Consider the following 14721-nt stretch of genomic DNA (forward strand, 5'->3'; position numbering starts at 1 on the left):
TCGCTCCTTCCGTCCGACTGTTGCTATTGTTACTATGCATATTGCAATATGAATTGATTTCTATCGCGTGTGGTTCTAGACACTTTGAAATAGACCACTGTATATTTTTTTCTAAAAACAGTCTACCAAAAATTTCCTCGTTCCGCAGAGAAACTCATTACATTTGGAACCTAATTAAATAAGCTTCGTAAAATCTAGTTCTATTTAAAAGTCAGTATTGGACTTTGTTATACTTGAATCTTCTTACTTTGTTTCTCTTTAGGGATAGGACCTCTAACTATAATAAACGTTTGATACTTGTACAAATATGTATAAACCAACTTATTATTGTCAATTAACGTAGCGAAATTTAAATTTGTATTGTGAAGTGGAAATGAAATAATTAAAAGCTTTTTTAACACAACAGTTTCAGACTAAGTCGAAGAGTATTATATATTTTTATAAGGCCTATATCAGTCAATAAAATGTCAAAAGCCAAATTGGTGGTCAAAAGCGCACATTGTGCATATACAATACACATTCATTTACAAAACCCTTACATCATAACACCCAAACATTATTGTTTGAAAACAAAGGAATATTAAAACCAATTTACAGTCATTCTAAAATCTCACAGGTGTTCTTCATCACTGTTTTCCAGTCATCAGACATCCTAATGAAAAGCTCCTAGGCGATAAATCCCCACATTCATACATATGGTCACGTCTATATCCCTTGCGGGGTAGACAAAGCCAACAGTCTTGAAAAGACTGCTAAGCCACGTTCAGCTGTTTCGCTTGATGATAGAATTGAGATTCAAATAGTGACAGGTTGCTAGCCCATCGCCTTTTACGACATCCATGGGAAAGAGACGGAGTGGTCCTATTCTTTTTTTTATTAGTGCTGGGAACCACACGGCACCTCATAAATCCTCACCCTAGTTGAAAAATCCTCATTTCACTCAAGTTTGGTTTTTAACATTATCCAAATTCATCATAACAGGGTTACAACATCACTCACACTTTAATTTTTTAATTGATTTGATAAGACTTAGTATAAATCTTACAGTATAGAGTCATCATCACTATTTCCCTCGGCGTCAGACAGACTATCACCTGATATGTCTGTCATACTGCTTGACGGACTCACAGACCAGACAGACATTATTTTCCAAATCAAATAATTAAATTATTCGACCGATTTAACTGCGCGTGCGACGGCCCGCGGCGAAAGTACACGAATGAGCCATTCGATTGCTTTCCTCACGATTTTCGATAATTTAGGTGCGTGTAATGTACGATTAGGTGTATTATTGTTAAGTAATTTAGAGGTAATAGGTAGTGTTATCAAACAGCGATACGCTCGTTTTGTAATAGGTAAGTTTATGTACTGACAACATTATACAATAAGGTATATTGTCTAAGTACAAATTAACTTATTCATTTAATTAGCAGGGCTTAAGCATTCCTCTTATGGTTTTTTTTCGCGTTTCAACGTACTGGGTCTTAACTGTTTTCAAAAAATTGGGATAATGTTTAAGGCTTCGATGTAAAAAATTTACTTACACAAGAACCGGTGAAAAGTTGAAATGGCAGATCGCTAGTTTATTGGACTTCGTTGTTTATCTTATTAACGGCAATATTTTGACCTTACAACCAGGACATCCTGAGCAATATCTCATTTACATTCAATAAAAATGTATCAATTTTAAATCTATTTCTTTTTGAATCTATGTATCGTTTGTGATGATATATGTTTATACATAGGTTTACAATTAACATTGCTATCGATTAATTAACATATTATCAATAGTATTTCAAAATTTAACATATCGCTGTTAAAACGCGTACTTACGCGTTTTAATTTCAGTACCTTGTACAATTAACATCGGCTTAAATTAATTCAATTACCAACACAAAATATACTGCTTTAGCACCGTTGTAATAAGGCCTAATCTATATCTACGATCTGTAATTGCGTTATCAACAAAAACAGCGCGTCGGCACCACAAACACATTTTTACACAAAACAATAGAAGAGAGCTCAACTCTCTCCGCATTACAAACCGTCGAAATTATGTATCCACATCGTATCACAACACATCACTACACGCGATATTGTTGACTCTGCACTGAAACCCGAACACAAATCTAAAAATAGAAATGTGATATTTAGTTATATAGGTACCTATGTCCTACATTGCATTTGAATTACACTACACATTTGTAAAATAGTTTTTTTGATACTACATATATGTAAGAAAACACTGGCAGAAAAATTCAAATCAAAAACGAAGGTATTTCAAAAATAGAATCATTACATAACAGCCTGGCAACATCGGTTAAAAAGTTTGGCGCGCGGTTTTTTGGGATACTTGCACTCTATGCTTGAGCCGTGATGCGGCTGCGCACGGCATGGCAGGAGTCCGCCCCTCAGAAGACTGCGACATCCGACAGTCGACATACTCTGTGGTTCCGCACCAACGCCAACCAGGGCTGCCCCACATCTTTCCCAAACACTTTTATGGTGCATTGTTTTTGCAACTGACAACACAGTTGCTCAATCATCTTTGTTACGAAAAAAAAACTGCTTCTTTATGTCTTTCCGAACTATTTGGGTCATCACGTCATAAAGAAAACTCAATTGACGAGTATCAGGCATCAGCGCTAATGAAGACAAGTGGTATTGACATTCACAATAGCATTGTCTTTGGGAAAATTAACACTTATGGTAATTGAGCTTATGCTTATCTTGTAGTTGAATGGAATTTTGCAATAGATGTAGAGTAATTTAACGATTATGATCTTATTCGCCTAAACTTTATGCCGAGGCATTACGGACGTTAAATTAAGAAATTATGGGGTGCAAAAGTAAATCTAAAAGTCTTATAAGAACTGGCACACACTGATCTTTTAAACTAAGATCTTTCAATGTCATTATTTAATGGTGTAGACAAAGGTGAATTCACATCTTATCTTATTTTTCTTTAGGCCAGTCTCCTTTAGCCAAAATATACACAATACCTATCTTCTTCTCTATTTGAACGATTCTAGAGCTTAGGATAGTAATAATCTATTATCTTTACAATATCTTTAGTTTATTAAAACTAAATGTAGGACTGAAAAAATAACATGAACAAGTAACCCTACGAAGAAATTCGTAATTAGTTGATAAAAAAGTATAGCGAGCATTTGTAAAACACAGGACTTCATTCAATGTTAATTCTTGGCCGTTGAGATCCATTGTGCAACGTGGAAACATGGCTCCCCGCAATTAAAATAGCAGGCGCACATTAAAATTATAACATTGTCTGTACTTGTGTTACAATATCCGCTATGTTTCAGTGAAAAACTTGTTAATGGTTTGGCGGCTCGGGGAAAAGCAATTTTTATTGTGTGCTCTAAAAGCAACCGATGTTTTTAACCATAATTTGGAATGAGAAATTATTTTTTTAAGAGCTTGAGCTTTAGGAAAAAGTTTAAAAATACAACAAAAAAAAACTTTTTTACTTTTTTTTTAGAAATTCTGTATCTAGATATGCAAAACAGATTTCGAATTTGAATTATTCTAACTTTATAAAACAATACGAATGGTTCATGAAAGAGATATAAAATTGAGCATTTAATCATTTCGATAGTTCCAGAACTTCAGAAGTTTGTTTGTGTGTCTGAAAGTAATGACTATTAAATATTTTATCCTTATTGTACTTCTTTTTGTTATGGTGTATTAGTAATTCAGTGGTTATTAGGGTAGGTAAATCGGTACATTGCATAATACATATGAAGCGAACACAACTGTCACTTCTGCCAGTGAATTGCCCAAGTTAATTGTAAGTTAACGAGTAAATTACATAGGAACTACGTTATTACTGTCCACTTACCAACTTTCACAAAAGAGTGCAAACATAGCAGTTATTTTAACTATTATCCCTTTGTCTTTTAAAATCTGCGTATTTAATAAAATACACTCAGCACTAATTAATAAGCTTAACATATAAGTACTAGAAGTTGACCGAATACTAAATGGGAAGAAAAAAGACTAGGGAATTAAATACATTACATTATGAAGCTTTATTTTATTTATGCATCTACAGCGTGTTATTACAAGCTTATCCCGAAGAAACATCGCTTAAGTAAGTACTTAAACGAGGTATATTCAATTCACATATAAGTATATGTGAATTGAATATACCTCGTTTATGAAAATTTTTGAATTATAAAAAACACTAAATGGAATCCAAATTGAATTACCTTTTTTAAAACTATTAATTTTTAATTTTTTTTATTAAATTTCATCATGTCACGGTCATCTAGTCCACTTTGTTTCTCAGCAGGTAGGTGCTATTATATACAAAGCTTCGAAATTGCGCGATGTGCAAAGACAATAGGTACCGCAAAAAAGTTCACAGCAAGCTTTTGAAATTCATCTTTGCGCAAAACTTGTAAATGCGTTGGTATCGTATCGTTGTGATTTTAGAAAAAATAAATGAATCAACATGAATATGTCTTCAAATATTAGAAAGTATACGAAAACAATTGATAAACAATATACTTACTTAGGTATTATATTTTACAAAGAATTTCTGTTTAAAATTTATGGAAAAGAAACAAGTATAAGAATTATTGATGTAATCGAAAACGAAGTATTCTTTTTACCCAACGTTAAAAGGATAGTTTGGAAAATATGCACTACACATATGTCGTTTAAGTATCGTTTACTAACTTCATGTAACTGAAAAAGGAATTTTTTATTTAATTCGGCTTATCGTAATGGTATTTAATTTTAATTTTTGTTTACATACATATACATACATACATATGATCACGTCTTTATCCCTTACGGTGTAGACAGAGCCAACAGTCTTAAAAAGACTGATAGGCCACGTTCAGCTGTTTGGCTTAATGATAGAATTGAGATTCAAATAGTGACAGGTAGCTAGCCCATCGCCTAAAAGAAGAATCCCAAGTTTATAAGCCTATCCCTTAGTCGCCTTTTACGACACCCATGGGAACGAGATGGAGTGGTCCTATTCTTTATTTTTTTATTGGTGCCGGGAACCACACGGCATTTTTTGTTTAATGTTGTTAAAAAGTGTTATGGTTTATGGTATGGTTTTTATGGTTATAGTACTTTTTAGTTTATAAATGGAATATGAACTTCGCAGTAATAACGCCATCTACTTTTATACGGGGGACTTGAAATAACATTAAGTAGCGGCAAACGCGAGAAAGTGTGGAATATAGACTTAGTTGATGAGACTTCTCGTAGATGGCGTTGGACAACGTCATAACTTTGTTTAATTTTTAAATTTACGGGTTGGTTTTGGGTTTTTTCGTTTCTCCATTTTGGCAATTAAACTTATTCATGACTTTATTTTAGCGTGTGTCGAGTTTTGACAGTTCTAGCCATAACATTATATTTTGTATTACTAGAGTATTAACTATAGTGATTTACTTCGCCCTATCTCGGGACTTTTTGGGACACCAACAATGGTCATTAATTCCAATACTCATGCTTGTCCAAGAACACTTAATAATCAATAATCCACACTTATGAATCATTAGCAGTTCATCAAATACAGAACAGAACTACTCCATCTCTTTCCCATGGATGTCGTAAAAGGCGACTAAGGGATAGCTTATAAACTTGAAGTTCTTCTTTTAGGCCATAGATTAGCAACCTGTCACTATTTGAATCTCAACTTTATCATTACGCCAAACAGCTGAATGTGACCTATCAGTCTTTAAATTTCAATACTGTTGGCTCTGTCTACCCCGCAAGGAATAAAGACGTGATTATATGTATGTATGAAATGAAGCAAAATAAATTAAATTTTCTTAAGTTATAATTAAATTTCAATGATTTTGAAGGCTAATAGTATTTATTATTCTCGTAATTGTGGAAATCTGAAGTTGATTAAAGGAAATAAACCAATCGACCGTGAGAACTTAATACGGTGTGATCAAAAGAAAGGCCTTACGTGAAATGTTTAATAGGCCTTAAATCACTTTGGATTCCATTAATGTAAGGTATGTTCCGATCATTACATAGCGTGGCCTATCATTTGTAGAAAGGGAAAATTATGTAATTCTCGTCTATTTTTCCCGCCAAATTTGTTGACCTCTAATTCTTTTGTTCGCGCGCAATTTGAGTGTGAAGGTGCAATATTATTGGTTGACTAGGAATACATATAATCACGACTTGATTCCTTACGGGGTTGACAGAGCGAACAGTCTCGAAAAGATTGAAAGGCCACATTCAGCTTTTTGGCTTAATGATAGAACTGATATTCAAATGTTATAGATGACAAAAGAAGAATCCTTTACCTTTCCTTTGATTGAGTTATGCACTAGAAGACAATCTGGTTTTAATCTTTAATAATGATATGATTCCCTTGTGGCGAGGGAAAACATCGTAAGGAAACCTACACATTCAGGCAACTGGATGTGTAACCATTGTCGATCCAATATGGGTTAGGTTCCCCTGCAAACGTAGCGAAGGTCAGATGGGAGTCGCTTCGTGTAAAAATCTGACTCACCCAATCCAGGATCCATGGTCAAAGGCATACCCGGGACTAAAGTCAAGAGGAAGAAGAATTATATAAAAGGTATAAGAATAACATAGGTAGTACTTATTTGAATCAAACACCAACTAAAAGAATTAAACGACATTGAAACATTATCATTTATGAAGATTTTTCATACTTTCTTCATTTATTGATTGAGAAATGTAATCCTATGTAAGTTGTTTATTACTGTAATGTTGAAACTTTATAGACAATTTACATCTCAAATGCATTTACATGTAACGTTATGGCAAATAAAATCTTATCTTGATCTCTAACATACCTAACTGGTTATTTTGAATTACATAATATTAATAAAGTTCCATCTACCTCTCCGACTGCGCATTGTCAAAAATGGGAAAAGATTTTTGTTCTTTTTTTCGATTTTTGTTTCCATCGAAAATCTCAAAAACTATCTACCTATTATCTAAATTACAAGAGTAACAAAGAGCAATTTTTATCCCACTGTTGTACAAAATATATAAGTTTGTTATAAATTTATACAACGTATTCCACATTATTATCGCGCTCTTGATTCTATAGGTATAGGTAGATATCAGACATTCGGATCACTCTAGCTCATTCGTGGATTCTGGTCACTACATACATTCATACATACCATCACGCCTGTCTCCCATTGGAGTAGGCGGAGATTACGGATCTCCACTTGCTACGATCCCTACCCTGGTCATTATACGATCAAAAATTAAACAATTAATCTATTGAAAGACTAGAAAGTACATATAACAAATAAATGAATAAAAATCTGAACAGTTTGGCGAAGCGTGGCGGAACAGTCGTGTCCGAACAATAACAGTTGAATTCAGAATGGCGGCCCACATATGATAATGTTAATTTTATTACAAAAACCCACACCGTGACTGCATGCGCCGGTGACCACCGACTTTGTTATGAGCTGTGCTGGGTTCGACCGCTTTAGCTGCGCATTGAAAAATCGGGGAATATTGAACAAATCATTGTTCTATTGGTTTTTTCTCCCGGTTGCGACCTTACCAGGGTCCACCGCGGCCCTTGATCCAGGAGTGGAAAGTCTGGGTAAATTGCTACTCTTGTCTGATCTCCGTGAACCGTTCACAGGAACTTTACTCATCTTGGATAATTGGAAAATTGATATTTTGAATACAACGAACGTACGTATCTATCATCAGCAAAGATCATTAGTAATTTCAGTTTGTAAAAAGAAACTAGATTTGTAAAAAAAAACTCAGTACTCAGTACTCACTCTGGGCTCTGTCTAAAGTGGTCCACAGCAAACTGCAGAAGTGGGTGTCTTCCGTCATGCTGTGGCGTAGACTGGTCTCTCCTTTCGTCTCTTTCCCTCGGATCCCGTTCCCTATCTCTGTCCCTCTCCCTCTCACGATCCCGCGGTACGGGCGAGGCGGTCTGCGTTCTCCTCTCTATATGTTCCGTCTCGTCTCTCGATTCCCTAATTTCTCGAATTTCCCGCGATTCTCTAATTTCTCTGGAGTCGCGTTCGGGCAGCCGTTCCTTGGTCACTCCGTTTGTCGTTGGTTTGGGTTGAATCTGGAAAAGGATACAATATAAAATTAAAATTATAATCAAATTTATTTATGTAGGTATTCAATTTTAAATTTTTAGTCTACTAGAGTGTTTTCTGTTATTCCTGATATAAATCCATGTGTTGTCTCTGATTTCAGACAGTGAAATGAACTTGGGTGGCATTGTGAAAGACTTTATGGTCCAAACTTGTTTTTTTTTCCTTTGTCGATACCTAATATATTTGTTTGTTTGTTTCTAATATATTTATTGCACACAGTTACAAGAAATAGTACATAGTTATAAAAGAAACAAATCACTTGCAATGGCGGACCTACCCCATGAATATATTTATATTACATATTATTTAATCATAAGAGAAATAAATGCTACACCTCAATTCGGCAAACGATTAAACATAGAACAATTAGGCCGGTATCCGCGGAGACAGCGGGCAGGAAAGCGTGAATCGGCTAAACAAATCACTGGCCGCCATGCAGCGAGCGGACCGTGTCTTGGCTAGCATAACATGGAACGTGTGTGTACGTAATCTTCTTCTATATACATATATTTGCAAGAGAGAGAGAGAACTGACATGTAAAAACATTGCACAAAACGATAGGACTAGTGATTCGATTATTGGAATGAGGTTCCTTAGGCGCGTACTAAGAGAGGAAAAAACATTGCACAAAACGCTAGGACTGGTGATTTGATATTTGGCATTAGGGTTTTGTAATCCAAAGGTAGTAAGAGAGGAATTCATGAAATTTTTATGGGAGCGGAATTAACAGGTTTTGTTTTTTGTTTTACGCGGTCGATTTACAATTAAAGTAAGCGAGACGGTGCATCTAGCAAGAGTTCTGACCTCCTTAATGTATGAAAGACAAAAAAAATATTATCAATACAAGCAATCGTTAAATCCCTAAGCGTTTGTCCCGGTTGCCTCTCAAGTGTTGTTGCACAAAAGGAAATAGCTCACTTTTCTCGATGAAGTGAGGGACCGTTCTTTGATAAAAAGAGCTCAAGTAGTCTCATTCTAAATTCCACAAGAGGTATAGCTTATGTATTTATTTATTCTTTATTGTAAAATTTACTATTTTCAAAATGTTCTTTAAAAATGAATGGCGAATTTAATGCTGATAGCATTATCTAACAGGTAGCTAACACCAATCATTTATATAATAATAAATTTATCTTTGGCTTTTCGATATCTTATTCGGAATTAAAAAATTAAATTCATATAATGTTTTTTTATATTCAATGTTGTCTATTAACAAAATACCTGACTAGGGAACACCAAAAACAACTAACTTCAAAATGGCAGACACAAAACTTCATCCTACTTAGAATTGTATACAAAAATGTTAATACCTTCTGTTTTCGCTTCAAAGTTTTTCTGCTCAACGTCCTGATAACTCCGTATATGTTTTCCATTTTTTTTTTAAAACAAATCACAACACGCACCATACAAATTCACTTTAATCACTTATATTGATTCTCTAGTAAATATATTTTAGTATATAGGACACATGAAGACAAATAGATAGTTCGGCATGACGGCTATTGTTGCAAGCGCTGAAGCAAAATGCACTCGGGTGTGCATCAACGGTGGCGAGGAGGCGGATCTTAAAGGTGCGGTTACATCGAACGATCGATATCGATCTATAAATAAAGTATTGATTTTAAAAAGTTCGATTTTAAATTTATTTATTAAATATTCCTTTTTAACTATTATCAAATCGTTGTATATAATATCTTCTGCCACACTACGAAAAAAAATCAATTAAATATGTTGCCAAGAAGAGTCGACGTCGCATACTCTAAGAAAAAGTTATCCGATATTAGTTAAAGTTTAGCTCTTAAGACTTCTTGCTTTAAACGATAATCAAAATATATAGAAGAGTGTAGAGCTACGATTTTTATATTTGAGGCCTATATTTCTGAAATCAAGCCTGAATTTATATCACTTATCACACACAATGCCTATATAACTTAGTAATGGTAGCAAAAGGGTCTGTATAAATTTATTAATTACTTTAATTTTTTCTTGTGGAAATTGAACTCATAAGTTCTCTTAGGTAATTTTCGCTAAAAATAGAAGAAATAAAGTGAGGGTGGTCAGCGCGCACCTTTACGCATAATATCGAAACGCGCCCCGATTAATCGGCCATTTCTTTCGCAACTGTAACCGCTCCGAGCCGTCGCGTGTTTGTTTTTCACCAATTTTCACGAATGCTATGTGGAGAGGAGGTACAATTTGTTACAGATATACAATAATAAACAAATTACGATAACAAATTGCCCAATTGGGTTTGACGGCCTCTGTAGCGCAGTGGTATTACGCTTGTCTGTGACACCGGGGGTCCCGGGTTCGAATCCCGGCCAGGGCATGATGAGAAAAGAACTTTTCCTAATTGGCCTGGGTCTTGGATGTTTATTTATATACGTAAGTATTTATTATAAAATATAGTATCGTTGAGTAAGCATCTCGTAACACAAATCTCGTACTTACTTCGAGGCTAACTCAATCTGTATAATTTGTCCTGTATATATTTATTTAATTATATTAGACCAAATTGCACTAACAAACTTGGTCCCTAGTTTTCTTATAGTAAAAACAAGTCACAGAGTAGTATTACAAATTTACGTGCTCAAGCCAAATCGTACAGAAATTAAAGAATTATCTGCTATGACGAACTATAATCCTCTATCAGCAACAAGCATGGCCAATCGCGGCGGCTGACGTGACGGACAGACAAGTCGCGGCGGATTAACTCATCTCAACTATATAAATAAACAGTACAAAACAAAGGCTCATTGAATCAGGTTTATATACAAGCATTTTATACTACGTAATCGATTACCATATGGTATTTACTAACAAGTACATATATATAATCACGTCTTTATCCCTTATACGGTAGACAGAGCCAACAATCTCGAAATGACTGGAAGGCTATGTTTAGCTGTATCGCATAATGATGGAATGCAATGCATAAAATCAAATAATGACGGGTTGCTAGTTCATCGTTTAAAAAAAGAATTTTGAGATTATAAACCATTAATTAAAATCAAATGTGAATTCGTACAATATAGACAAGTAAAGGTTATTACTAAACTGAGTTGGCTCAACTCAAATGCATTAAAATTGAAAAATTGCTTTAAATTAAATGAGGGAGATAGAATTAAAAAATAAAGGGACGCGTTGATGTCTAATGTAAAAAAGTACGCGCATCATAAATTATTTATCTGTATTGTTTTCCTAGTAAACTGGACAAAATCGAGTTATTATATAAAATTTTAATTATATAAAATTAGGCAAATTTCTTAATAATAATTAATTTTGTAAAAAATAGATAACAGCGTAATTAATAAAACATGTACGATGAAAGGGCTCGAGTTGTCCTACAATAGCCGACCTTACACACAAGTACCTATTAGCATATTTTTGTAATAAATTGAAATACACCTAAGGCAATCAAGGTCGGAAAGAGAGAAGCGTCGGTGGTCGAATCGCTAATGTGTCTAGTTGAAATGCATAATGTGCAGAAAGGCACAGGTTCAAATTCCACCTCGGCCATGTACCAATGACTCTTTTCAAAGTTATGTACATTCGTTTGAACACTAACCGATGCCCTTACGGTGAAGGAAATCTGCATATTCAGGCAACTGACAAACCTGACTCACCCAAAACAGTATCCAATAACCCAAATCTATAGTCAAAGACATACTCCGGGCGTCTCTCCAGAGTGGTGAGAATGCAACCGGGACTAAAGCTAGGAGGAAGAAGTCATCTAAGTACAAGATAAAGTATTCTAGAGGCGATTTGCACCGCAAAAACATAGTTACGTTCCAAAACATAAACCTACTAATACTAAAATCAAACGTGCGCCTAATAGTTTCCAGTTAGAACATCTGGATCACTGGTCGCGGATATACAGCGTGCTGCAAATCTGACCATACATTTTGGGGTTTATATCACGATGTTAATACATAATGAGTCATTGTGTCGTCGCAACTGATGGTAGATGGCTAGGTGGGATTAATCTAATTGGGGATGGTAATCTCCACACGTCACCAAACGTCACACATACATACATGTATGTACGAGATGTTTATATAAATATAATCACGTCCAGGGCATCCTTGAGGGGTAGACAGAGCTAACAGTCTCGAAGACTGATAGGCTTCGATCAGCTGCATGGCTTTATCATGGAATTGACATTCAAATAGTGATAGCTTGCTAGCCCATCGCCTACAAGAAGAATCCTGAGATTATCAGTCATTCCCTTACTCACCTTTTACGACAACCATGGGAAAGTACTCCTATTTTAAAGTATCAGGAAACACACGGCAACTTTTCTTTGAAAATTTCGATTTATGTGTGTTTGAAACTGTTCTCTTATTGAAATTGCAAAGTAACATGTGTTGTTGACTGTACAAGAGAACCAGTTACGAAGCCAGGGTTCGAGGAAACCCGCTCTTGACTCCAGGAAGACGTAAACCATAGACTAGAAATGGTCATGTCGTTACATAAATACATTTTAATCGAAGTATCTAGAATGTGATCTACTTGAGAGAGAAGACATATATGAGTACATGTTGAATTTGACACTTAAGTTATTAATGCTTTACATTATATTATAATCACATGTTTATTCTTTATGGGGTAGACAGAGCCAACAATCTCGAAAATATGAAGTGGTTCTATTCTAAAGTGTCGAAAACCACACGGCAACAAACGTGTCAAGTTTGTTTACCTTTATTTTACTCGTAGTACCTAAAAAAATGGACTGTATAAGCAAAATTTTTAATAGATATTGGTTCTATAAAAAAAAATATATAAATTACATTAAAAGTGATCGTGAAATTGCAAATATGTCCGATTGGTGTCGGCTGGCGAGGCCGCGTCCGCTCAACGCACCGTTAATGTTTATGAGCTGCGCACGAGTGCATTTAGTGCAATAGTACAACTTATGGGGGCTAGGGTACTAGATGATGTACTAGTGTTTTTGCCGATTGCATCCTCAATAGAAAGAGAGCCTACTGGATCCGCGTATACCAACCTACTTACCTGGAGAACTTTAGTCAGAAAAAAACATTCAAAATTTAAAGAACCTCATTTCTTACACGTAAGTTCTGTTTAATGAATATATTATCCACTTTCCTTCGACACAATTTTATTACGAGTATTTTGTGTACAAACTTAAAAAAAAGGTAAAAAGATAACTGTCAGTCACTCATTATTTAGTATAAAGATGTTTTTGTTACAAGTTAAGCACACAGATTTTTAACAAATTAAACTTATCATAATTTAAAGTTTTCTACGAATTCAACTTAAGGGATGTAGTTATATATATATAACATAATCTGCGGTTTACCACAAGAAAAAAACATAATCTATGGTTTACCGCTGCGCACGCGCCAGCTGCGCGGATACTTGCCTACTATTATATTACCGACGACAGGAAGAGGTAAGGACTGTTATTCCTGATGGTCGTCTTTTATCAGGTTTCAAGGTAAAGGTGGCTATAAAGGATTATTGGCCGTATAGTTTCTGGCAGACTTAAAGGCAGACGCATAAAAAAAAACTGCTAATATTTTTCGTTTATGCTACGAGAAATTCTAGAAAAAAAATTCTGGAAAAGATAACTTTTCAACAATTGTTTCATGATCTTTGGTTCCAGTAACCATAGATCGTCAAACGATTTTGTTGAAAAGTTATCTTTTCCAGACAACCTCTATCCTCAATGATCACTAACATGTGTGTGTCACGTGTCTTGCACATAAGGTGGCGACCAGCGGACCAGATAGGTGCATTCACCTGCATTGCTACCTGCACTAGCGGCCTTCCGCACCGGTACTATGCGATATAGTATATAAGATAAGGGGGCGCGTAGGAAATGTAGGATTTTCACGCTAGTCCACTGTCTAACGGCTAAGAATTATTCCGTTTGAGTTAGGAAATAGAGGTTTTAAATTATTTCTGATGGGCAAAAAATTAAGGGCAATTTCAGAAACGGATTATGTTTATCAATTTACTTACATTCATATAATCACGAATTTATTATTTGTGTGTGCACTTTAAGCTTAACCGTAAATGTGTATATGCGGAATTCTATTTGAAACATTAATTTTTAATTGTGTACTTGGTTATATACGGTACGGCAGACCTTTTTAGAATGTCACTATTTGATTAATATTAAAAAAAAGAGATTGAAAAAATATAAAAGAAAATTGTGTGATCCTCTTAGTACCTACGTACATAAGTACAAGTCTTGTGTAACATCTTCCATTCTTCATCAACCATTACACAACAACGACAATCCATCGCTAACGGTTCCTATGGTACAAATACCATGGGTGGTTCCGCACGGCGGCCATGGATAATGCCGGGGGGTCTGCGAAAGTGGACGCAAATTTTCCGATAACGCTCGCATAATAGACACGTACGCGGTACGTAACTAGTAATGAAAGGTTACTAGTGAAAGTGCTTACAATGTATAAGAGTATATGTACTGTCTTTTTCTTCGTCCTACCGTCCTCACCCCTCTGAAGGGGACTGTGTCTTTTGACCATGATGCTGGATTGGGTAAGTCAGGTTTTTACACGAAGCGACTCTCGCCTGATCGCACTTAACCTATATTGAATCTAGGTTA

The 14721-nt window shown here is 35.1% G+C and overlaps 1 protein-coding gene across 1 annotated transcript in view; it reads right to left on the reverse strand.

The window, feature by feature from the left end:
• The window catches only part of LOC106140935 (unconventional myosin-XV), a 98138-nt gene that overhangs the window by 10201 nt on the left and 73216 nt on the right, over nt 1–14721 (reverse strand). The window contains exon 23 of the mRNA XM_013342590.2: nt 7788–8089. Coding sequence (XP_013198044.1) covers nt 7788–8089 — 302 coding nt within the window. The remainder of the gene's footprint in view (nt 1–7787; nt 8090–14721) is intronic.

Source organism: Amyelois transitella, chromosome 12 (assembly GCF_032362555.1).
Source record: "Amyelois transitella isolate CPQ chromosome 12, ilAmyTran1.1, whole genome shotgun sequence".
NCBI lineage: Eukaryota > Metazoa > Arthropoda > Insecta > Lepidoptera > Pyralidae > Amyelois > Amyelois transitella.